Source organism: Salmo salar, chromosome 28 (assembly GCF_965601325.2).
Source record: "Salmo salar chromosome 28, fSalSal1, whole genome shotgun sequence".
Classification (NCBI taxonomy): Eukaryota; Metazoa; Chordata; class Actinopteri; order Salmoniformes; family Salmonidae; genus Salmo; species Salmo salar.
In genome coordinates this window covers 17,269,594-17,296,195 of record NC_138318.1, presented here as the reverse complement: position 1 = coordinate 17,296,195, position 26,602 = coordinate 17,269,594, and the positions used below count along the sequence as shown (strand labels likewise).

Below are 26,602 nucleotides of genomic sequence, written 5' to 3'. Positions count from 1 at the left end.
GTCAGTTGAACATGTTAGCTAGAAGCACCTTAGGTCTTTTTCCATCTTGATGCTACCAAGCATTCTCTTCTTAAATCAATGGAGCAACACTGAAACTACTGAAACTAGAATGGAAATGGAGGAGAGTTTTTCTGCTCAGGACCCAGAGTTCCTTTCATCAGCTGGATCAGGGGTAGACTGGCAGCCTGACACAGAGCAGGTAGAGACAATCTCTGAAGACTCAGAGCAGATCTCCAAAGAGGCTGAGAGCGTCTCCTCTGAGCCCAACCAGGTCTCCGCAGACCTGGGTAGGGTGTCCTCTCAGCTGGCCTTCATCACCTTCCGGAGGCAGCTCCTCCACAACCGGCGGATCATGCTGCTGAAGATGCAGCAGTTCAGAAATAAGAGAAAAGACAGGGAAGGTGAGTGGTCTGGTCAAGACAATCATAATAGTGGGGCTATGGGGAAATCAAACTCAGACAGACAGCACACACACACACACGTGTGCATACACTAACATAATAACCATACAAGGAAACCAGGGTTGGTTGTCACTTTTTACTCATGTGTATTTCTCAGGACCAGTATATCTTACAAGACAATTTTCAATATTAGGAGAAAGATCAAGGTATTGGGTTGAAATGCGTCATCTATGCAAAGCCACTTTAATAACTCTACCTACATGTACATGCTACCTCAAATAACCGGTGCCCCCACACATTGACTCTGTATCGGTACCCCCCTGAATAAAGTCTCGCTATTGTTATTTCACTGCTGCTCTTTAATTACTTGTTACTTTTATCTCTTATTCTTATCTGTATTTTTTGAAACTGCATTGTTGGTTAGGGGCTCGTAAGTAAGCGTTTCACTGCAAGGTACCTATTGTATTCGGCGTACGTGACTAATAAAATTTGATTCAATTTGAAATGGGGGACCTGTTTTATCCTCATATCTTAATCCAACATGGACTGAGCTCAGTTGTGCACCACTCCTCTTTCTATTCTGGTTAGAGCCAGTTTGTGCTGTTCTGTGAAGGTAGTAGTACACAGCGTTGTACGAGATCTTCAGTTTATTGGCAATTTCTCACATGGAATAGCATTCATTTCTCAGAACAAGTATAGACTGACAAGTTTCAGAAGAAAGTCTTTGTTTCAGGCCATTTTCAGCCTGTAATTGAACCCACAAATGCTGATGCTCCTGATACTCAACTAGTCTAAAGAAGGCCAGTTTTATTGCTTCTTTAATCAGCGAACAGTTTGCAGCTGTGCTAACATAATTGCAAAAGGGATTTATAATGATCAATGTGGCTTTTAAAATGATAAACTTGGAATAGCTAACAACGTGCCATTGGAACACATGGGGAAATGCTTGCTGATAATGGGCCTCTGTACACCTATGCAGATATTCCATAAAAAAAAAGATTAAAAAAGCAGTTTCCAGCTACAATAGTAATTTACAACATTAACAATGTCTACACTGTGTATATGATACATTTTATGTCATTTTAAAAAGGACAAAAAATTAGATTTTTTTTCAAAAACAAGGATATTGACCCCAAACTTTAGAATGGTAGTATGTATACATACATACATACATACATACATACATACATACATACATACACATATACACAGTTGAAGTTGTAAGTTTACATACTTGGAGTCATTGAAACTCCTTTTTCAACCACTCCACAAATTTCCTGTTAACAAACTATAGTTTGTGGCAGGTTGGTTAGGACATCTACTTTGTTCATGACACAAGTAATTTTTCCAACAATTGTTTAGACAGATTATTTCACTTATAATTCACTGTATCACAATTCCATTGGGTCAGAAGTTTATATACACTAAGTTCACTGTGCCTTTAAACAGCTTGGAAAATTCCAGAAAATGATGTCATGGCTTTAGAAGCTTCTGATAGGCTAATTGACATCATTTGAGTCAACTGGAGGTGTCCCTGTGGATGTATTTCAAGGTATACCTTCAAACGCAGTGCCTCTTTGCTTGACATCATGGGAAAATCAAAAGAAATCAGCCAAGACCTCAGAAGAGAAATTGTAGACCTCCACAAGTCTGGTTCATCATTGGGAGCAATTTCCAAACACCTGAAGGTACCACGTTCATCTGTACAAACAATAGTACGCAAGTATAAACACCATGGGATAACGCAGCCGTCATACCGCTCAGGAAGGAGACGCGTTCTGTCTCCTAGTGATGAACGTACTCTGGTGCGAAAAGTGCAAATCAATCCCAGAACAACAGCAAAAGGACCTTGTGAAGATGCTGGAGGAAACCGGTACAAAAGTATCTATATCCACAGTAAAACGAGTCCTATATCGACATAACCTGAAAGGCCGCTCAGCAAGGAAGAAGCCACTGCTCCAAAACCGCCATAAAAAAAACAGACTACGGATTGCAACTACACATGGGGACAAAGATCGTACTTCTTGGAGAAAAGTCCTCTGGTCTGATGAAATAAAAATAGAACTGTTTGGCCATAATGACCATCGTTATGTTTGGAGGAAAAAGGGGGAGGCTTGCAAGCCGTAGAACACCATCCCAACCGTGAAGCACGGGGGTGGCAGCATTATGTTATGGGGGTGCTCTGCTGCAGGAGGGACTGGTGCACTTCACAAAATAGATGGCATCATTAGGAGGAAGGAAAATTATGTGGATATATTGAAGCAACATCTCAAGATATCAGTCAGGAAGTTAAAGCTTGGTCGCAAATGGGTCTTCCAAATGGACAATGACCCCAAGCATACTTCCAAAGTTGTGGCAAAATGGCTTAAGGACAACAAAGTCAAGGTATAGGAGTGGCCATCACAAAGCCATGACCTCAAGCTTATAAAACATTTGTGGGCAGAACTGAAAAAGCGAGTGCGAGCAAGGAGGCCTACAAACCTGACACCAGCTCTGTCAGGAGGAAGGGACCAAAATTCACCCAACTTATTGTGGGTAGCTTGTGGAAGGCTACCCGAAACGTTTGACCCAAGTTAAACAATTTAAAGGCAATGCTGCCAAATACTAATTGAGTGTATGTAAACTTCTGACCCACTGGTAATGTGATGAAAGAAATAAAAGCTGACATAAATCATTCTCTCTACTATTATTCTGACATTTCACATTCTTAAAATAAAAGTGGTGATCCTAACTGACCTAAGACAGGGAATTTTTCCTAGGATTAAATGTCAGGAATTGTGAAAAACTGAGTTGAAATTGGCTAAGGTGTATGTAAACTTCTGACTGTAAATCACACACACACACACACACAATATGTGATATAGATTATATAGTGTGTGTGTGATATATATATATATATATATCACACAAATATACACACACGACCAAAAGCATGTGGACACCTGCTTGTCGAACATCTCATTCCAAAATCATGAGCATTAATATGTAGTTGGTCCCCCCTTTGGTGCTATAACAGCCTCCACTCTTATGGGAAGGCTTTCCACTACATGTTGGAACATTGCTGCGGGGACTTACTACCATTCAGCCACAAGAGCATTAATGATGTTGGGCGATTAGGCCTGGCTCGCAGTCGGCGTTCCAATTCATCCCAAAGGTGTTCGATGGGGTTGAGGTCAGGGCTCTGTGCAGGCTAGTCAAGTTCTTCCATACCGATCTCGACAAACCATTTCTGTATGGACCTCGCTTTGTGCACGGGGGCATTGTAATGCTGAAACAGGAAAGGGCTTTCCCAAAATTTTTGCCACAAAGTTGGAAGCACAGATTTGCCTAGAATGTCATTGTATGCTGTAGCGTTAAGACTTCCCTTCACTGGAACTAAGGGGCCTAGCCCAAACCATGAAAAACAGCCCCAGACCATTATTCCTCCTCCACCAAACTTTACAGTTGGCACTATGTATTGGGGCAGGTAGCGTTCCCCTGGCATCTGCCAAACCCAGATTCATCCGTCGGACTGCTAGATGGAGAAGCGCGATTCATCACCCCAGTGAACGCATTTCCACTGCTCCAGAGACCAATGGTAGCGAGCTATACACCAGTCCAGCCAACGCTTGGCATTGCGCATGGTGATCTTACGTTTGTGTGCGGCTGCTCGGCCATGGAAACCCACTTCATGAAGCTCCCAACAGTTCTTGTGCTGATACTGGTTCCAGAGGCAGTTTGGAACTCGGTAGTGAGTGTTGCAACCGAGGACAGGCGATTGTTACGCGCTAAGCGCTTCATCACTCGGCGGTCCCGTTCTGTGAGCTTGTGTGGCCTACCACTTCGCAGCTGAGCCGTTGTTGCTCCTAGATGTTTCCATGTTTTCACAATAAACCGGGGCAGCTCTAGCAGGGCAGAAATTTGACGAACTGATTTGTTGGAAAGGTGACATCCTATGACAGTGCCATGTTGAAAGTCTCTGAGCTCTTCAGTAAGGACATTCTACTGCTAATGTTTGTCTAGGAAGATTGCATGGCTGTGTGCTCGATTGTATACACCTGTCAGCAACGGATTTGGCTTAAATAGCCTAATCCACTCATTTGAAGGGGTGTATGTATACATACTTTTGTGTATATATAGTGTACTGCATGTCTGTGTGGCACGCACGCACACACATTACTTTAACCTATGAGAAACACATACATTCTCCTCACTTCATGCTGACATGAATTGACCAAGTGGATGAGTTCTTTCAAAGAATTCACACATTAACTTTCAAAATAGTCGGCCTGGTCTCAGACTAGACGTAACATAGTAAACATCAATCTGGGGCAATCAAATCAGTATGATATATTACATTTGGTATGGTTACATAAGACAAGGTACTTTAGGTAAATATGAAAGCAGGGTGGTTGGCTGGTTAGAACATCTAGCAACCCAAAGGTTGCATGTTTGAATCTCATCACGGACAGCTTTAGCTAATTTTCAACTTTGCATATAAGCTAACCCTTCCCCTAAACTTATCCGCTAGCCTACCTAACATCAGCCACCTCGCTAACATTAGCGTTAGCCACCTAGTTAACATTAGCGACAACATATTGGAATTCATAACATATGTTACACATTTGCTAAACCTATTTGTAGGAATTGTAATTTGTAACATATACAAAATGGATGGACATCCACGTAATTAATACATACCATATGAAACATAACATATACTAATTGGAGTCTCCCAGACATTTACTATGTTGTGTACCCGAGTCCAGGTTGAAATCTAAATTAGACAGTGCCATTTAGATTGTGAGTAACTAGCACTGTGAACACCAACCCAGGGAGACAACCAACCCCGGTCTCCCCTACTTATTGAGGAACTGAAAAGTAGTGTTGGTTTCTTGTGTTCTGAAGCTATCCCAAAGCTTTTCAACCACATCTTCCACTGTCTCCCTCCATCGCCCAGCTCTGTCCCCTACAGTCTCTTTCCCAGAGGAGTCCGAGCCTACAGAGCTGCAGGCCATAGAACAGGAGCTACAGGATCTGGTGGATCGAGAACAGGAGCTACTACAGATACAGACAGACATTGGACCTGATCACACCCCACTGTCAGGTACACACCTGCTCACTATACCAGTCCTGTACACAGCAAATACATTTTGAAACAAGCTGCCGTATCCTAGATATTTTAAGCTTGATCGTTTGCTTGAGCCTAAAGTGCAGGAGAGATCTTTGTCCTGTCCGTAAAAACAAACTACCGGTATTGATTTATGCTTTCCATTCATGTTTGGGTAGATGTCAATAGGATGTTTCATAACTTTATTTCCTCATGACTGACCACACATTTTCTTTATAGACTATACAGAGAAACTCATGGCCCCCTATCAAGGAGTGTATGTCCTACCGAGTAACACACCAGAGAACATGACACAATATACACAACAGGCTACACCTCCTGCTGCGCCAGGTATGTGTGTGTGAGCATTGGTAGGATGAACAATTAGGTAGAGTAGATGCATGAGAGAAGCTCTGACATAAGCTCTACAGTACTTGCAATTTGTCCATCTACAGTATGTCCAGGTGAGCATAGATGGCAACTACAATGCCTGTTTTCTCCTCTCCTCCAGAGGCCATAGTGGAGGTGGAGAAACTCAACAGTGACCCAGCGATCGTCCAATGCCCTATCTGCGAGCAGGTCGTCACCACGGAAACGTATCGCAAAATAGGCGGGGCAGCCTGGATGCTATGCCTCGTGTCAGGCATGTTAGGGTGAGTCTAGGGTGAGTCTAGTTCTAGTATCAAATGTCACAGAGTAGGAGTGATGATTTAGGAGCTGCTCCCCCATGTTCATGTGGTCGTATTCATTGTTATATAAAAAGCAAAACTGACCATAGGTCAGCACTCCTCTAAAACATCCGACCTTAGATCAAAGTCTAGGGGCAACTTTATCCTACAACCAGATAAGCAGAAACCAGATGTGCGCTCACTTTGGTCTGTCTTAATTAAGCAATAAGGCCCGGGGGGGTGTGGTATATGGCCAATATACCAGGGCTAAGGGCTGTTTTTATGCACAAAAATGCAGAGTAAATAGATACAGCCCTTAGCCGTGGTATATTGCACCCCCCCGAGATGCCTTATTGCTATTATAAACTGGTTACCAACATAATTAGAACAGTAGAAATACATGTTTTGTCATACCTGTGGTATAAGGTCTGATATACCATGGCTTTCAGCCAATCAGCTTCAGACCTCGAACCACCCAGTTTATAATACTGTATAAACCCCCTCTGCCAGGTGTGTGGCTGGGTGCTGTCTCATCCCATTCTGCTTGGACAACCTAAAGGACGTCAGACATCGATGCCCTGAGTGTCACGGCAACATCTACACCGCAGAACGGATGTGAAGACAGAATGGTACTTCTACAGATACTATATCACTGGCTACTGTTTCTCTGGTGTTGGATGGAGAGGGACAGTGAATGGAGTGGTTGGATGGGCGTTATGCCCTCTGACCTGTGGGACATTAGAAGGCGAGAGACTGGACACGGCTCTTATGACACCTGGTGGCTGATGCTGTACAGTACTGTGTTATGATCACAGTTTGGGGGGGATGGAGATTGACTGTTGTTGGGGTGATAGTTTTTTTCTTGAAAAAGTTGGGAGGATGATCCTAAAAAGCACTGGGAATCTCAAGCCGTGTCCAGCTGTGACAGCATTTGGTTCCATCAACGGTGCAGATACCAACAGAACCTGAGAAGACTTTCTGACCAAAATTATGGACTGGAATAACACATACTGAAAGAATATAGCATTCCTTGCTTCATTATTTTTAGAACATATGTTTGTATATTCTTAAGAGAGAAAATGTTTCTACTCACCAGAGACCGTATGAGAACATGATCATTGAAGCCTAATCAACGCATTGGTCATGCAAATGTCAAAGGGAAAGCAGGTGATGCACTGACAGTAAGCCATTTACCACACAACCACCTAGGATTTATGAAAATGAAGACAAATATATACCAGCAAGCAACAATAGCCTTTATATTCTACTTCCCTCTTTCTTTACAGTGACAAAGGTCAACGTAAGTGAATTAACCTGGCAAATGTTTTGGACTAGGACTATTTTCCTTTCAAGTGTTTTGATTAATCTTGTGGAACTACATAACATCAAATCTAATAATGCCTCAAATGCTTACTACTTTTATATAGTACAATTATACAATGGAGTATGATGCTGTGTTTGTTTTGACAGCTTAACATCATTTCAAAAGATATTCACAATAAAACTTTACTTTAACAATAATCTCAGCAGCCCAGGACTAAACCTCACGTGGAGCGCTGACCTCCAGCCACAGATGTTAGGAGAGACTTTCACAATTCACCACATTTTATTGACACAAAAGGCATTCAGTACATATACATATTTTTTTATATTATTTAAAAAATAGATATAATGGATGTGCTACACATGTATAAAAATATGCATGACATTAATGTGTACACAATGTGCAAAACGTACAGTGCCTTGCGAAAGTATTCGGCCCCCTTGAACTTTGACCTTTTGCCACATTTCAGGCTTCAAACATAAAGATATAAAACTGTAATTTTTTGTGAAGAATCAACAACAAGTGAGACAATTATGAAGTGGAATGAAATTTATTGGATATTTAAAACTTTTTTAACAAATAAAAAACTGAAAAATTGGGCGTGCAAAATTATTCAGCCCCCTTAAGTTAATACTTTGTAGCGCCACCTTTTACTGCGATTACAGCTGTAAGTCGCTTGGGGTATGTCTATCAGTTTTGCACATCGAGAGACTGAACTTTTTGCCCATTCCTCCTTGCAAAACAGCTCGAGCTCAGTGAGGTTGGATGGAGAGCGTTTGTGAACAGCAGTTTTCAGTTCTTTCCACAGATTCTCGATTGGATTCAGGTCTGGACTTTGACTTGGCCATTCTAACACCTGGATATGTTTATTTGTGAACCATTCCATTCACAAGGTGAATCCACCAATTTGTAAGTCGCTCTGGATAAGAGCGTCTGCTAAATGACTTAAATGTAAATGTAGATTTTGCTTTATGTTTTGGATCATTGTCTTGTTGGAAGACAAATCTCCGTCCCAGTCTCAGGTCTTTTGCAGACTCCATCAGGTTTTCTTCCAGAATGGTCCTGTATTTGGCTCCATCCATCTTCCCATCAATTTTAACCATCTTCCCTGCCCCTGCTGAAGAAAAGCAGGCCCAAACCATGATGCTGCCACCACCATGTTTGACAGTGGGGATGGTGTGTTCAGGGTGATGAGCTGTGTTGCTTTTACGCCAAACATAACGTTTTGCATTGTTGCCAAAAAGTTCGATTTTGGTTTAATCTGACCAGAGCACCTTCTTCCACATGTTTGGTGTGTCTCCCAGGTGGCTAGTGGCAAACTTTAAACGACACTTTTTATGGATATCTTCTTCTTGCCACTCTTCCATAAAGGCCAGATTTGTGCAGTATACGACTGATTGTTGTCCTATGGACAGTCTCCCACCTCAGCTGTAGATCTCTGCAGTTCATCCAGAGTGATCATGGGCCTCTTGGCTGCATCTCTGATCAGTCTTCTCCTTGTATGAGCTGAAAGTTTAGAGGGACGGCCGGGTCTTCGTAGATTTGCAGTGGTCTGATACTCCTTCCATTTCAATATTATTGCTTGCACAGTGCTCCTTGGGATGTTTAAAGCTTGGGAAATCTTTTTGTATCCAAATCCAGCTTTAAACTTCTCCACAACAGTATCTCGGACCTGCCTGGTGTGTTCCTTGTTCTTCATGATGCTCTCTGCGCTTTAAACGGACCTCTGAGACTATCACAGAGCAGGTGCATTTATACGGAGACTTGATTACACACAGGTGGATTCTATTTATCATCATTAGTCATTTAGGTCAACATTGGATCATTCAGAGATCCTCACTGAACTTCTGGAGAGAGTTTGCTGCACTGAAAGTAAAGGGGCTGAATAATTTTGCACGGCTAATTTTTCAGTTTTTTATTTGTTAAAAAAGTTAATATCCAATAAATTTTGTTCCACTTCATGATTGTGTCCCACTTGTTGTTGATTCTTCACAAAAAATTACAGTTTTATATCTTTATGTTTGAAGCCTGAAATGTGGCAAAAGGTCGAAAAGTTCAAGGGGGCCGAATACTTTCGCAAGGCACTGTATGTATGGCGTACAGATGATGACAGAGACTTGACAGTGTGCGTGTGGGAGGGGGGGTTAGATGTCTTACTACACTGAACAAAGATATAAAAAACGCAACATATAAAATGTTGGTCCCATGTTTCATGAGCTGAAATAAAATATCCCAGAAATGTTCCATACGCACAAAAAGCTTATTTCTTTCACATGTTGTGTTGGTGAGCATTTCTCCTTTGCAAGATAATCCATCCACCTGACAGGTGTGGCATATCAAGAAGCTGATTAAACAGCATGATCATTACAAAGGTGCATCTTGTGCTGGGGACAATAAAAGTCCATTCTGAAATTTGCAGTCAAGTTTTGAGGGACTGTGCAATTGGCGTGCTGACTGCTGGAATGTCCACCAGGGCTGTTGTCAGAGAATGGAACATTAATTTCTCTACCAATTCATTTCTCTACCATGAACAACCGAATAATTTCTGAACAAACGGTCATAAATCATCTCAGGGATGCTCATCGGCGTGCTCGTTGTCCTCACCAGAGTCTTGTTCGGGCATCGTAAAGACTGCAGTGGGCAAATCCGCACCCTCGATGGCCACTGGCACGCTGGAAAAGTGTCCTATTCATGGTTGAATCACGGTTTCAACTGTACCGGGTAGATGGCAGATGTCAACGTTGTGAACAGAGGGCCCCATGGTGGCGGTGGGGTTATGGTATGGGCAGGCATAAGCTATGGACAACGAACACAACTGCATTTTATTGATTGCAATTTGAATGCACAGAGATCCTGCGGCTCATTGTCGTGCCATTCATCCACCGCCATCACCTCATGTTTCAGCATACACAGCCCCTGTCAGAAAGATCTGTACACAATTTCTGGAAACTGAAAATGTCCCAGTTCCTCCATGGCCTACAGAGCTGCAGGCCATAGAACAGGAGCTACAGGATCTGGTGGATACTCAGACAGGTCACCCATTGAGCATGTTTGGGATGCTCTGGATCGATGTGTATGACAGCATGTTCCAGTTCCCACCAATATCCAGAGGAGTGGGACAAGAGGAGTGGGACAACATGCCACAATCAACAACCTGATCAACTCTATGTGAAGGAAATGTGTCGCGCTGCCTCGGGCGGCAGGGTAGCCTAGTGGTTAGAGCGTTGGACTAGTAACCGAAAGGTTGCAAGTTCAAATCCCCGAGCTGACAAGGTACAAATCTGTCTTTCTGCCCGTGAACAGGCAGTTAACCCACTGTTCCTAGGCCGTCATTGAAAATAAGAATTTGTTCTTAACTGATTTGCCTAGTTAAATAAAGGTTGAAATAAAAGAAAATGGTGGTCACACCAGATACTGATGGTTTTCTGATCCACGCCAGTACTTCTTTTTTTTTTTTTAAAGGCATCTATGACCAACAGATGCATATCTGTATTCCCAGTCATGTGAAATCCATAGATTAGGCCCACATTAATTTATTTCAATTGACTGATTTCCTTATATGAACTATAACATTTATACTTTTGTTCAGTGTAGTTACGTTTCAGACTAAGAACCAGGGTTGAACGGGAGACCGTACCATTCAGAAGCCACAGAATTAGGTAAGGCCCAAATCAATATTTGCTTGCAATGATCAACATGATGACATCTTGTTATAAGATAGTGACAACACAAATGCACCAGTACTGTAAGTGTAAGGCTATGGCCCTATTGCTTCACTAACATCCTATTAACAGTAGTAGTACACAGGTTTGACATGATTCAGAATGTTTTAGAATCCAACTATGATATTTTACAGCATACCCATGTATATAGATGCATTTGGCCATATATTTCTGGTATGGGTGGTAAAAAACATTTACAGTAATCTTCCTCTTGCATATATACAGAAAAAACGATTGATTTTATAAACACAAAAATGTGATAAATACAATTTTAAAAAAGTGGCAACAATAGATATTCACCAATGTTTCACTGCCTTATTAGGCAACAATTGAAAAACAAATAATTCCTTGATAGCCCTAAACCACAGTTAAAAGCATCTGGTTCCTAATGGTAACAGAGTGTGTACAGTATTTGGCATTATTACCTGCCTATAGGTTTTCCTTAGTGTTTGACTTGTTGGATAAGAATGATTGTTCAAACATAAAAATAAAGCCATGATATTCCAAAGTGCTGTACAGTACAACTGTATTAGTTCTATACAATATTGATCAGAATAATATTTGGATTGAGATGCTGAATACTACTAAACTCGTTTGACATGATATGCCAGGTAGAACTACACAATGCACATTTAAAAAGGCATTATACGTATAAACATCATCATCAAATTCAGCCACAAAATGGTAGCTATACCAGAAGCTTAATGTCATCCCTTTTAGTTTAACTCTGTTGGTCACACCACTGTGGGTGTTTACTATGCGTTTTACCACATAACACAAACCAAACAGGACAGATGGAACAGTCATACAAAGCTGTTCTGTGAGACAAACCTTTTAAAAACTCAGCCTATGAAAGTTGTTCATTTGTCTTATGAACGTCCAACTTCATCAAAATAAAGACTCCTCAAGTGAGTTGCAGCCAACTCAGTGACAGAGACAAATATAGCCCGATATCAGACATTGTTTAAAACGTGCATTCAACAACACAGAGACTTACAGAAAGGGCACATAGAGACACACATGCAGACAGGCACATGCATCATTTCTCAGACAGAACCACAGACACACAGTGAGAGACAGAGACAAATGCAGAGATTTGACAGAGACTTCAGGACAGACAGAGAAGATTACAGTATAGCACCTCTTTCTGCCAGAGGTCATGCGGCCACATTAAAACATGTCACAAACACTTGTAGGATACAAAACAACTGGCACTCAGACTATCATGCCAACTTCTTGTCACTCATTGTCATGTCAAACATGCTTGGCAATGAGCAATGGAGTTGGCAAGAGCACAGACAGACTTGGGACCAGGCTAGCATACAGTAAGTATACACACATTAACCTCTATGTAGTGTACCTGTGTGATAGCATAATTGTTCCCTTGCCACTGATACGTCAGTTGTCTTTCAGAAGATAAAGCTGCCAACAATGTAAAGTCTCCATTTTCATTCAGACAGATCAACTTGGAATCTTTGAATTGAAAGTACACAAAGATAACCAACACGTGGATCGTCATTTTGTCAAGAAACGGTTCATTAAAATCTTTATCTGTGATTCAGATTTCCTTGTGTGAGGTGCAAGTGTAAGGCCCGCCTCCTTAGTGCATAGCTCATAGTGGGAGGAGTCCACACCTCCTCATCCAATAGGAGTGAGTCTTTGTTCTCAGTGTCAGTTCAGTTCATAGCTTAAAAAGTCCAACTGACCATAGCGTCTGTTTAGTTCAGGAAAAAAACAGTCTCATCCAATACAATATGTAGCTATGTCGCAATACCAAATATAGGTATGTCGCAAAAAAAAGACCAGTGTAAAACAGCCTTGTACTCTGTCAGTTTTACTTGTGTCAGTTATGCTGTTTGTCGTGGCTTGTGCACAACAGATCTGTAATAAACAAACCACATTCTCAGACTGACTGTATGGCACAGCAGCATGCTTCCACAGAGCAGTGGCTGTAGATCCAGACCCTGTAGCATGACCGATGTGAAACGCATGCCAAGTTCACAGCAAGGAAAGCTGAACAGCGTAAGGCTGACTGCCATGTGTCGTGTAGTGAAAGCTTTGCCCAACTCAATAAAAACTCCCGCAGTGCTGAGGGAACATTAACCTTGTTCTGGTTCAAATAACTCTCATTTACAGGATATTTACATACCGTCTGCCTCCTTGTTCATTTGGCTCTGGTCCCAGTACTCCTATGAAACATCCAATGCCCTGATCACCAGCTGGCTAATCTTATTATATGGCATAATTTTTTAACATTTTTTTTACGTTTTAAATACACATGGAGGACTAACCTCACCAGGTCTGCAATTGTTACCTTGAGTCCCTCTATCCCTACACCACTCCTCCCCTTCCTTCCTCACTCACTCCATCCATCTCCTTCTCCCTCAGTCCCAGTGCAGCTGCAGGTCGTGTGTATCCAGGAAGTCTGAAGGAATCCCAAGGGGTGTGAGCCCCCCCGCGGGGTCGGACGGCATGGTTAGATCCAGCCACTCCATGTTGTCCAGGGCTGTGTCGGAGAGGCCCATGTTGAGGGAGGAAGGGGGAGACGTGGAGTCGCAGAAGGACAGCTCTGAGGTGTCCATGGGAGAGTAAGGTTGATCAAGGAGCTGGGACTGCAACTCCTCAATCAGACCCAGGGTGCGGGGGTCCGTGGTTGGGGACGGGTTGTTCAGAGTCCCCTCCAGGAAGGCCTCCAGCTGGTTGTCGGAGGCCAGGCTGGGGAGGGGCAGGGAGTCGAAGGGAGGGGTGGGAGGGGGAGCTACCTGGATCTGTGGAGGGGTTCTGGACAGGGCGGTGTTGACAGGGAGGGTAGTGATGTTGGCTGTCACAGGGACAGACTTAGTGCTTAGAGAAGGCAGGTCCTGCTGGATGAATGGAGTGATCTCTGAAGGAGAGAAGAGACAGGAATAGGATAGCAAAGATCATCCACCTGTATTATAACACAGGCTGAAGTCCAAAAAGAAACTCCAACCTTATCACTGTTTGCAGACATGAAAAGACCAGATCGTTGTAACTCAGTAACTTCAGGGTTAGGACAAGGAGCTAAAAGGTGTAAATGTTTCTTCATGCTGTAAGTTCTCACCTCCACTCTGAATCAGGATGTCAAACAGGTCGTCCATCTGCTGGCTGGTTGCCGTGGAAACCTGAGAAAAAGCCAATAAGGGGGTGGAGATGCATGACCAATAACATGACTCTCTCGGGTGTGACCAATTGCATTACAGAGCACACATGATACATTTGTGAATGTGTTGGTGTGTGTGTGTGTGTGTGTGTCTTACTGTACGAGCGTGTGTGTTCACTAGGGTTGAATACTTTCCCAGTGTTCTACAAAATGTTTCATCCAGAGAATAAAATCACCTTTCTCCCATGTAACCCGGTATTTCCCGCCAAAACCAGAAGTGTCATTCAAAAGCATTAGAAAATATATAAATAGGCCTAGGTCTGGATTTGATTAGGGCTTTGATTGAAAATTCAAACCTGATGCAACCTGAGCCCGATTAAATACATTCATGAGCCCTACACTAAAAAGACATTTAATGAGCCCAAGCCCAAAAAACTCAAATGACTGTGCCGTTATCCAATACATAGCCTATATGATATAGGCTACTCCACATTATACACGACAGAAAAACATAAAAGCACAGATGTAGCTAGCTATATGCTCTCTTGGGTAAATAAATTAAACTAGCTCCAGTAGGCTAATCTTTTTGAGTGTAGACTATCACTGTATTGTATTATATGGCCTGGAATTACACACCTCGTTCAAACCACGATAAAGCAGAGCGAGAACATTGAATTCTGGTGCAGCACAAGAGGCCTATAAAGTCACAAGTACAGGCTAGCGTGTTGGATTTACATTTCTCATAATATTTCCACGTTATTAGCCTACCTCCTCTCTCTCTCTTTAGTGTTCTTTCATTCCTTCCTCGCTTTCAACAGTGAAATTAAATACGTTTTGTTGTCCTCATCTTCATCATTCTAATGACATGCTTGAATAATGTATGACTAGAATTAGATGCAGACGGCTTTCACTTCTCTTCACGAGCATTGAATGGTTATGGGTCTGAATAATTAACTGCTATAGCCTACCGCCATCGAGAGTTCACGCTTCTTTCAAACTACCTGGGAGTTCTATTGGGCTGCTATATTTAACATTCAGAAAAAAAGAGCTTCCGTCCCTCGTTGAATAGACTATACGTATAAGAAATGCTAAAAGCATAATGTCCAGAAAGCTATTCTAGTCTAGCTTTTTTTGCATGGGACTCCAAGAGCTAAGGAGCATTTTTTTACAGAGAGTCCAACGGAGCACAGATGCTTGCGTATTGCGCAAGAGACAAGGCTATAAATTAGAAGCTTATTATGCATAACCCATCATTAATTACCTAAATATAAGGCACTGATTGTATTACCTGGCCTCTGTAAATTGGTGAAGAATCAGCTTGATCGCCCTCTGTCTAAGACGCTTGGACCTTATTTTTCGATATTGTAAGTGATTTCGTTAACAAAACTCCCCCATAAAGAAAATGAGAATTAAAAACAGGTTCAGCCTCTGGTTCGATCGTGATCTTGCAGAGTTACTCCACCACGAGAATTGCATTTGGCGAATGGCTCGGCACACGCATACTCAGGCATACTCTTGTTCAGGCAAATGAGAAATAAGTGCACTCAGGCTGTCTGGCAGGCCAAAGTTAGTTACTTTAACCTGTTGGGGCTAGGGGGCAGTATTTTCACGGCTGGATAAAAAAACGTACCCGATTGAATCTGGTTACTAATCCTACCCAGTAACTAGAATATGCATATACTTATTATATATGGATAGAAAACACCCTAAAGTTTCTAAAACTGTTTGAATGGTGTCTGTGAGTATAACAGAACTCATTTGGCAGGCAAAACCCTGAGACATTTTCTGACAGGAAGTGGATACCTGATGTGTTGAATTACCTTTAAGCCTATGCCATTGAAACACACAGGGGTTGATTAATGTTTTGGCACTTCCTATTGCTTCCACTAGATGTCACCAGCCTTTACAAAGTGTTTTGAGTCTTTTACTGTGAGATCTGACCGAACAAGAGCCATGGAACGGTGATGGCCGATTAGACTCTGGTGCGCGAGTTCATGTTGGGTACCCTCGTTCCAATACGTTATAAAAGAGAATGCATTCGTCCACCTTGAATATTATTCATGTTCTGGTTAAAAAAGGCACTAATGATTTATGCTATACAACGTTTGACATGTTTGAACGAACGTAAATATATTTTTTCCCCTCGTTCATGACGAGAAGTCCGGCTGGCTTAGATCATGTGCTAACAACACGGATCTTTTTGGATATAAATGATGAGCTTTTTTGAACAAAACTACATTCGTTATGGACCTGGGATTCCGGGAAGTGACATCTGATGAAGAGAATCAAAGGTAATGGATTATTTACATAGTATTTTCGATTTTAGATCTCTCCAACATGGCCGTTTGTCTGTATAGCAAAGCATATTTTTCTGGGCGCAGTGCTCAGATTATTGCAAAGTGTGATTTCCCAGTAAGGTTATTTTTAAATCTGGCAAGTTGATTGCGTTCAAGAGATGTAAATCTATAATTCTTTAAATGACAATATAATATTTTACCAATGTTTTCTAATTTTAATTATTTAATTTGTGGTGCTGACTTGACTGCCGGTTATTGGAGGGAAACGATTTCCTCAACATCAATGCCATAGTAAAATGCTGTTTTTGGATATAAATATGAACTTGATAGAACTAAAAATGCATGCATTGTCTAACATAATGTCCTAGGAGTGTCATCTGATGGAGATTATAAAAGGTTAGTGCATAATTTTAGCTGGTTTTATGGTTTTGGTGACCCTGTCTTTGAATTGACAAAACATTACACACAGCTATTGTCAATGTACTCTCCTAACATAATCTAACTTTATGCTTTCGCCGTAAAACCTTTTTGAAATCGGACAACGTGGTTAGATTAAGGAGATGTTTATCTTTCAAAGGGTGTAAGATAGTTGTATGTTTGAAAAATTTGAATTTTGACATTTATTTGGTTTCAAATTTGCCGCTCTTGAAATGCACCTGCTGTTGATGGAGTGCACCACGGGGGGGACGCTAGCGTCCCACCTAGCCCATAGAGGTTAAGGAGCAGTTCTCCCTCTTTGGGTCTAACCCCAAGAAGTTCTGGAAAACGGTTAAAAGACCTGGAGAATAAACCCTCCGCCTCACAGCTGCCCATGTCCCTTAAAGTTGATGGTTTGGTTGTTACTGACAGGAAGCACATGGCTGAGCTTTTTAATCACTACTTCATTAATCAGGATTCCTATTTGACTCAGCCATGCCTCCTTGCCCGTCCAAAATTTCCTCATCTCCCACCCCTTATAATGCGACTAGCCCCGATGCTCCTCCCTCTTTTTCCCCTGCCCCGCTACAAAGTTTCTCCCTGCAGGCAGTCACTGAGTCCGAGGTGCTAAAGGAGCTCCTTAAACTTGACCCCAGAAAAACATCTGGGTCAGATGGTTAAGACCCATTCTTCTTTAAGGTTGCTGCCCCTATAATCGCCAAGCCTATCTCTGACCTTTTAACCTGTCTCTCCTCTCTGGTGAGGTTCCCATTGCTTGGAAGGCAGCCACGGTTCGTCCTTTATTTAAAAGGGGAGATCAAACTGTTATAGGCCTATTTCTATTTTGCCTTGTTTATCAAAAGTGTTGGAAAAACTTGTCAATCAACTGACTGGCTTTCTTGATGTCTATAGTATTCTCTCTGGTATGCAATCTGGTTTCCGCTCAGGTTATGGATGTATCACTGCAACCTTAAAAGGTCCTCAATGATGTCACCATTGCCCTTGATTCTAAGCAATGTTGTGCTGCTATTTTTATTGACTTGGCCAAAGCTTTTGATAGTGTAGACCATTCCATTCTTTGGGCCGGCTAAGGAGTATTGGTGTCTCTAAGGGGTCTTTGGCCTGGTTTGCTAACTACCTCTCTCAAAGAGTGTAGTGTATAAAGTCAGAACATCTGCTGTCTCAGCCACTGCCTGTCACCAAGGGTGTACCCCAAGGCTCTATCCTAGGTCCCACGCTCTTCTCCATTTACATCAACATAGCTCAGGCAGTAGGAAGCTCTCTCATCCATTTATATGCAGATATGCAGAGTCTTATACTCAGCTGGCCCCTCCCTGGATTTTGTGTTAAATGCTCTACAACCATGCTTTCTTAGTGTCCAACAAGCTTTCTCTGCACTTAACCTTGTTCTGAACACCTCCAAAACAAAGGTCATGTGGTTTGGTAAGAAGAATGCCTCTCTCCCCACAGGTGTTATTACTACCTCTGAGGGTTTATAACTTGAGGTAGTCACCTCATACAAGTACTTGGGAGTATGGATAGACGGTACACTGTACTTCTCTCAGCACATATCAAAGCTGCAGTCTAAAGTTAAATCTAGATTTGGTTTCCTCTATCGTAATCACCCAGCTGCCAAACTGACCCTGATTCAGATGACCATCCGACCATCCTACCCTCTTAGGGCTCACTCCCCCCTATCTGAGATATCTACTGCAGCCCTCATCCTCCACATACAACACCCGTTCTGCCAGTCACATTCCGTTAAAGGTCCCCAAAGCACACACATCCCTGGGTCGCTCGTCTTTTCAGTTCGCTGCAGCTAGCGACTGGATCGAGCTGCAACAAAACACTCAAACTGGACAGTTTTATCTCAATCTCGTCATTCAAAGACTCTGTCATGGACACGCTTACTGACAGTTGTGGCTGCTTGCATGATGTATTGTTGTCTCTACCTTCGTGCCCTTTGTGCTGTTGTCTGTGCCCAATAACGTTTGTACCCTGTTTTGTGCTGTAACCATGTTGTGTTGCTACCATGTTGTCTTAGGTCTCTCTCTATGTAGTGATGCGTGTTTTGTCCTATATTTGTATTTCATTTATTTATATTTTTAATCCCAGCCCCCGTCCCGGCAGGAGGCCTTTTGACTTTTGGTAAGCCGTCATTATAAATAAGAATGTGTTGTCAACTGACTTGCCTAGTTAAATAAAAATAAAACCTGAAAGAGGTAGGCTAGGATATCTATATATCAATCTTGAACAGGATGATCTGTTTTGGATGCAATTTCAATGGAGTTGGAGAGATCAAGACTGCAAGAGAGTATTTGCATGTGCACTGACTTAAAGCAATAATATTTATATTTAATTTATTTGATTTAACCTTTATTGAACTAGGCAAGTCAGTTAAGAACAAATTCTTATTTACAATGACGGCCTACCCCGGCCAAACCATAATCCGGACAACGCTGGGCCAATTGTGCGCCACCCTACGGGACTCTCAATCACGGCCGGTTGTGATAGAGCCTGATATCTATTTGTTTTATTTAACCCTTATTTTACCAGGTAAGTTGACTGAGAACACATTGCCATTTACAGCAACAACTTGGGGAATAGTTACAGGGGAGATGAATGAGCCAATTGCAAACTGGGGATGATTAAGTGACCATGATGGTATGCCAGGACACCGGGGTTAACACCCCTACTCTTACAATAAGTGCCATGGGATCTTTAATGACCACAGAGAGTCAGGACACCCGTTTAACGTCCCATCCCGAAAGACGGCACCCTACACATGGCAATGTCCCCAATCACTGCCCTGGGGTATTGGGAAAAAAAAAAAAAGGGTGCCTCCTACTGGCCCTCCAACACCACTTCCAGCAGCATCTGGTCTCCCATCTAGGGACTGACCAGGACCAACCCTGCTTAGCTTCAGAAGCAAGCCAGCAGTGGAATGCAGGGTGGTATGCTGCTGGCATGAACCAGGGTCTGTAGTGACGCCTCTAGCACTGAGATGCAGTGCCTTAGACCTGTTTTAAAACTCTGCAGCTGCAATAAAATAAAAAATAATAATCTTCGATACAATTAAAAAATAAGTTGATCCCCGAAAGCCAGATGGAGATGTGTAAATGAGATGCTCATTCGGGCTTTATATTACTGCAGCAAATGTAGGACTACCGGTCACAATAAAATGTTACCATGAGATGATAGGTCTTTACGTAGATGGGCTGTCTGTCCCCGACCTAAGCTTTGATGATTCATCATGCATTGACCAGAGAGAGGGCCATAGAGAACTCAGATGTAGACATTGCATATAATTTAACTTCATGCTGTTCATACAAATTTGATTATAATTTACCGGTTTCTCGCAGTTATTTATGCCGGGAAAAGGGCGTGGTTTTGGGCAGTAAATCTTGGTAAATGCCATTCAACCCTAGTGTTCACCTGTGTGAGGTTGTTGGCCTGCTGCAGGTTGCGGGTCTGTTTAACTGCATCCTCGTAGCGGGGTGGCTCCCTGGTCTTGGGGGGCTGGGTAACGAGGGAGGAGGGGTGGAGGATGAAGGCGGGCTGGGATGGAGAGGGGGACTGGAGGAATTGAGAGAATAGGAAAACATTTAACACAACCTACCTGGTCTGTAACAAAGACTCATATACTGAATGTAAGATTTGAAAGAGAAAGGTAGGTTTGCAATATGTATTTTGCATCACATTTAGGTTAGAGTATGATGTTTTCCTAATGATAAATAGAGAAAGCGTACCTTGTTAACAGGCCCATTGGAAAGGTTGTGGATGGGTGAAGCCCCACGGGAAGAGAGCCTGTTATCTGGGGAGCTGCTCAGGAAACACTGGGGAGGCATGTCGGGCCTAGTCTGGTTCTCCACCATCCCAGAGCCAGGGCTGTTACAAACTGTAACAGTCTGTAGAAAAGACAGAAGGGGGTAAAAATACAGGATCGTAGTGTTAAAGAAACCAATTAACTAGCCTGCTAATATCAACGCACTTGCTAAGTCTAGGGGTCTTACGCCTAGTTAACTGGTCTGTAACCTGATTTAAGATGTGCATCAATGTGAGAAATCAGTGTATGAGCACCGTGACTTGAAATCACCTGCAAAATGTGGTTGTGATTAGTTATCTGCTGAGTGGAGGCTGTCTCCATCTTGGTGGTATGCAGCTGGGAGATGGAGGCTTGCATCAGACCTGGGGCTTGATTTGACAACGTAGCCTGGAGGACAGGAAGGAGGATCTGAGTAGAGCCATCCTGGGCCGTGAGTAGGGTCTGGGAAACAGGCTGGCCTAGAACCTGGGACACTCTCCCCTGGTGGCTGATGAAGAACTGGGGCAGGCTGGGGGCCGGATTGGGCTGGGAATGGGGTCTGGAGTTACAAATGACATCCTCTACCTTCACCACAGTGGGGATAGTCTGGGGGGCCAGGGTTGAGTTAACCATGGCTGAGCAGTTAGGAAGGACCCTGCCTTCCATTTTGACTGCGTTGGAGGTCTGGATCATGGGGACAGGGTCTGAGGGTCCCTGGGTCTTCTTCTCCACCCCCAGCTGCATCTTGAGCTCCTCCACCAGCCTCTGCTCCTGCTCCAGCTTCCTCATCAGCTCCTCGATCTGACGTTCCTTCTCATGGAGCCGCCGGTCCTTCTCCTCCGGGACAACACCCAGCCCAAGGTGGGACATCCCAGTGCCTGTCCGACAGAGGCTCACCCTCTGGGGGTCGCAAAGGAGCGTGGATACCCTGGGCATCCCTCCATCGTCTCTGAAGGTGGCGAGGTCTGTGGGGATTGGGGACACTGGGGGTGTGGCGCTCATGCTCTCTGGTGCCACCTGGTGGGCAGGTAAGAGAAGTGCAGGGGATGAGCCAACCTCTATGGGAACTGAGGAGGGGAGGGTTTTAGGGCCAGGGCTTGGGACTGTGGTAGGGGTGCTGGGACTCTCCTGGTAGGGCTTCAGCCTCTCGATGAGATCAGTCTTGGTCCCCGAGACAGGGAGGCTTCGCAATTTCAGCTCCAGTTTCAACTCGGCCACCTTCATGTCCTCCAGGTTAGGAGGCAGGTGGCCAGGCTTGCGGTTGGACAGGCTGTTGTTGGGACGGACAGGGGCGGGAGGAGGGACAGTGACATGGGGGGCAGGAGGCAGGGACAGCACTATAGAGGTTGGCAGGCCGCTCACGCCGCTGTTCTGACCTTCAGCTACAGGCCTGGAGGAGGAGAGGGAGGTGAATGGAGAGAGAAACAAGAGGAAAAGGGAGTGTAAAGAGGGTGGAGTGAGATATGGCAAAGAAGGGAGCGGGGAAATGTGGGGGAAAGAGGGGTGGAGAGAGAGGGAGAAGGGAAATGTGGGGGAAAGAGGGGTGGAGAGAGAGGGAGAAGGGAAATGTGGGGGAAAGAGGGGTGGAGAGAGAGGGAGAAGGGAAATGTGGGGGAAAGAGGGGTGGAGAGAGAGGGAGAAGGGAAATGTGGGGGAAAGAGGGGTGGAGAGAGGGAGAGAAGGGAAATGTGGGGGAAAGAGGGGTGGAGAGAGGGAGAAGGGAAATGTGGGGGAAAGAGAGGGAGAAGGGAAATGTGTTAGCAATATGAAAGGAATAAGAAGCTTCCTCTGCCATGCACCTTAGTACACAATCAGTCAACAGAACAATGCAGAGTTCCAACAATAACTGACATACACAGTTCTAATGGGCCTTGGATCAACTCCCACTAACAGGGAAAATATAGAAAAGGCCAAAACAACATCCTACAGGTTATTAATATCATTACAGAGGATTTGTTATTGGAAACTAGCTAATTGTCAGTTTGCCATTCAGACCATTGGAAACAACAACAGTTGGTTTGCTTTTTAGGTACTTTCCAGCTAACATAATGCTCTCTTGTAAACCTTTGTTTGAACAACAGGTAGACAGATTTCGTCATTACGTCAGAGGTTATTAACCTAGTAGGGGGAAATTAGAGGTCTTCACGGGTCCAAATAGTTGGACTCGTTCTGAAATGGATCCATGGCTTTCCCACCTGACATGCTTAAATATATCTATTTTCTTTTAACAAAGTACAGTCAGACGTGTTCCGAAAAGGCCCGTGGAAAAACAAACCTGTGGTAAAAACAGACCCGTGCTGGTTTGGATCCGAGAGATCCGTTCAGATCCGAGAGTAGAAAGAGAGGGAGGAAGAAACCTCCGACTGGGTGCTGCCAGCGCAATCAATAAACAAGTGATATTGGGCAAATAATCCACAGTTACGTGTCCTTAACTGCCTAGAACAATTTTTTTAACTATTCGTTGCATTTCGATGTGTAGCATATTCAAAACTTTATAGCCATAAATGTCCACCTCACATTGGCTACGCATGGCCTGTCTGCAATGAACTTGAAACATTGTATCAACTGACACAGCTGTAAGCTATTTGTGCAAGGGATAAGAAGTAAATCAGGTATTTTATGATGTTTCCAATTCTTTTAAGTGAACTGGTGTAAATTATTTTTAAAACAGCTGGTTTAGATTCGTAAATAGGCCGGCAATAATAATAAACAACAATAATGATCAAACAAATGAAAAATACAAAAAATAAATACATCAAAGTCAGAAAATTGCATGAAACCTGAATAGCGAGTTGCACACAGTCCACTTGGCCGCGCCAACGTTCTCCTCATCTTTGTCCACTATAATATTAAAACTTGGCGGCTTCTTTTCACTATACTCCTTCTCCTCTAACTTTCGTTTTACTTCAATGAAAAAGGCCTCCATCTTAGCAATCAACAGTAGCCTAGGCCAGTGGTTCCCAACCAGGACTCATGAGACCATAGGCTTACTAGGCACATGACAGGGTTACTTTAGGGGTACTCCGGGCAGAGCCAAATACAGTTGGTGGTACAGTAACTGAAAAATGATGGGAACCACTGGCCTAGACCAAGGCTCCTTTCACTCACATTCTCTCTCTCCCCTCAGCAGCAGGGGCATGTGAGGTGAGCAGCCGGAACCAGTTTCAAATGGACCTGAGCTATACATTTGATTGAGTTGCAATTGGCTGACACAAATAACAAGCTTGCACAGTTCTAATCACTTCACACGCAATTATATCAGACCCGACCCCAATACGAGACAAAAGTCTGAATTTAGGACCCGGACTTAGTGTTGGGCGGCATCCAGATTTTCATACTGTCATACTGTTTTTGTACCCTACTGGGGTATAAGGTATTACTAAATATGCACACAAGGGGCGGTATTTCAAAAAAATGTATGCCCAAAACAATTTAGGCAACCGGGATCTTGATCCAAGAGGGGAATGAATGTCTCTGCTGTAACCAAGGTTAATCTTGAAATCTAGCCACTTCGCTAGCAATTTAGCAAACCAAATACATAGCTGGAGCCCTGAGCTGGATATCATTTGACAGATTTCTTATAGTTATACTTCATTTAAAGGAAAATTCCACCCAAAAACTATCTTTTAGTATTTGTTTCATTAGTCCATTATAGACATAAACACAAAATGTTTTGCTTGTCAGCAATCTAGTTTTCAAGATTTGGTGATGATTTCTGTATTTTGAAAGTTACAATATGATGTAAAACACAGCATCATATGATGATAAATGCATCATACAGGGATGATTTCTGTATTTTGAAAGTTACATACAGTATCTTGAAAACTTGATTGCTGACAAGCAAAACATTTTGTGACTATGTCAACAATGGACTAAAGAAACAAATACCAAAATATAGTTTTTAGGTGGAATTTTCCTATAAGTTACAAGCAGTGGCGTAGCACGCACACCAGCGAGGCGGGGGTGCCGCCAACCCCCCGGTATTGAAAATCATACCATCTGTATTTTTTAAATATACTGTTTATACCGCAAAACCAGGGTATAGCCCAAGCCTACCCGGACCCGCTCAGATCTCGGAATTTCAGGTCTGTTGAGCCTCTGGGGCAAATGCTAACTTAAATCACATTTTTACTTAGCCTCCCATTGACAAAGTTTCGATTTGACCCCAGGAGTGTTATTTTTTTGCCCTGATATGACAGTAATATCCTACTTTAAGGGTGCTGGGAGGATGGTGTGGTAGTTGTAGTGCTGCTGCTGCTGTTGGTTGAGGATCTGCAGCTGGAGGAAGAGTTGCTGCTGGTGGAGGATCTTGGCGTAGGATGAGTCCATGGGGGCATCGCTGGCCTCCTGTTTCTGGTCTGGGGGGACATACTGGTGGTACTTTAACTTCTTTACCCGGGGCTTTGGCTCCTTGCCCTTCTTACTGCGATTCCTCTCTCCCGGCTGTTTGGGCTGGCTTTGCTGTGGGATAGAGGAGAAACATCAAGATAAAGAAGATGCACATGATTGAAAACTAGTCAGTCTGCCTTTTGTTCACCTGACTTAGAATTCCTCACAATCAAATGCCGACCGCATTATCTACCAAGAGAATTCTCTTCGATCATAATCACAGTCGTGTATATCCCCCCCCAAGCAGACACATGGACGGCCCTGAAAGAACTTCATTTGACTCTATGTAAACTGGAAACCACATATCCTGAGGCTGCATTTATTGTAGCCGGGGATTTTAACAAGGCTAATCTGAAAACAAGGCTCCCCAAATTCTATCAACATATCGGTTGTGCTACCAGGGCTGGCAAAACCCTAGACCACTGTTATTCTAACTTCCGCGACGCATATAAGGCCCTCCCCCTCCCTCCCTTTGGAAAAGCTGACCACGACTCCATTTTGTTGCTCCCAGCCTATAGACAGAAACTAAAACAGGAAACTCCCGCCCTCAGGTCTGTTCAACGCTGGTCTGACCAATCGGATTCCACGCTTCAAGATTTTTTCGTTCACGTGGACTGGGATATGTTCCGCATTGCGGCGAACAACAACATTGACGAATACACTGACTCGGTGTGCGAGTTCATTAACAAGTGCATCGGTGATGTTGTACCCACAGCATTTATTAAAACATTCCCCAACCAGAAACCGTGGATTGATGGCAGCATTCGCGCAAAACTGAACGTGCGAACCACTGCTTTTAAATCAGGGCAAAGTAAAAGTGTAATAGTTTAAATCAGGGCAAACTTTTACATGACCGAATACAAACAGTGTAGCTATTCCCTCCGCAAGGCAATCAAACAAGCTAAGCGTCAGTATAGAGACAAAGTAGAGTCGCAATTCAACGGCTCAGACACGAGAGGTATGTGGCAGGGTCTACAGTCAATCACGGACTACAAAAGAAAAATCAGCCCCATCGCGGATCACGATGCCTTGCTCCCAGACAGACTGAACAACTTCTTTGCTCGCTTTGAGGACAATACAGTGCCACTGACACGGCCCGCTACCAAAGCCTGCGGGCTCTCCTCCTCCGTGGACAACGTGAGTGAAACATTTAAACGTGTTAACCCTCGCAAGGCTGCCGGCCCAGACGGCATCCCCGGCCGCGTCCTCAGAGCACGCGCAGACTAGCTGGCTGGTGTGTTTACAGACATATTCAATCAACCCTTATCCCAGTCTGCTGTCCCCACATGCTTCAAGAGGGCCACCATTGTTCCTGTTCCCAAGAAAGCTAAGGTAAATGAGCTAAATGACTACCGCCCTGTAGCACTCA

At 43.4% G+C, this 26,602-nt stretch overlaps 2 protein-coding genes across 4 annotated transcripts in view; one reads left to right on the top strand and one right to left on the bottom strand.

Moving 5' to 3' along the window:
* The first annotated feature begins 1 nt into the window (after position 1).
* LOC106589203 (uncharacterized) lies at positions 2 to 6,777 on the top strand. Its single transcript, XM_014178926.3, has 5 exons — positions 2 to 401; positions 5,341 to 5,487; positions 5,731 to 5,841; positions 6,002 to 6,143; positions 6,669 to 6,777. The coding sequence occupies exons 1-5, from the start codon at positions 50 to 52 to the stop codon at positions 6,775 to 6,777; spliced, it is 861 nt and encodes a 286-aa protein (XP_014034401.2). The 5' UTR covers positions 2 to 49.
* A 3,393-nt stretch (positions 6,778 to 10,170) lies between these two features.
* mrtfba (myocardin related transcription factor Ba) overlaps positions 10,171 to 26,602 on the bottom strand; it is a 56,946-nt gene continuing 40,514 nt past the window's right edge. For all 3 annotated transcript variants that reach the window (XM_082970382.1, XM_014179672.3, XM_082970383.1), the window contains 6 exons: positions 25,055 to 25,305; positions 21,136 to 22,234; positions 20,789 to 20,947; positions 20,475 to 20,615; positions 14,287 to 14,347; positions 10,171 to 14,088 (listed from right to left, as the gene is read on the bottom strand). In XM_082970382.1, the coding sequence (XP_082826508.1) occupies positions 13,589 to 14,088; positions 14,287 to 14,347; positions 20,475 to 20,615; positions 20,789 to 20,947; positions 21,136 to 22,234; positions 25,055 to 25,305 (2,211 nt within the window). In that variant the 3' untranslated portion in view covers positions 10,171 to 13,588. The remainder of the gene's footprint in view (positions 14,089 to 14,286; positions 14,348 to 20,474; positions 20,616 to 20,788; positions 20,948 to 21,135; positions 22,235 to 25,054; positions 25,306 to 26,602) is intronic.

Bases quoted from the DNA above. Each gene is read 5' to 3' on its own strand.
- LOC106589203 (XM_014178926.3), top strand. From the start codon at position 50: ATGCTACCAAGCATTCTCTTCTTAAATCAATGGAGCAACACTGAAACT. The intron at 5,488-5,730 runs GTACACACCTGC...TTTTCTTTATAG, and splicing joins TGATCACACCCCACTGTCAG to ACTATACAGAGAAACTCATG. The intron at 6,144-6,668 runs GTGAGTCTAGGG...CCCCTCTGCCAG, and splicing joins CTCGTGTCAGGCATGTTAGG to GTGTGTGGCTGGGTGCTGTC.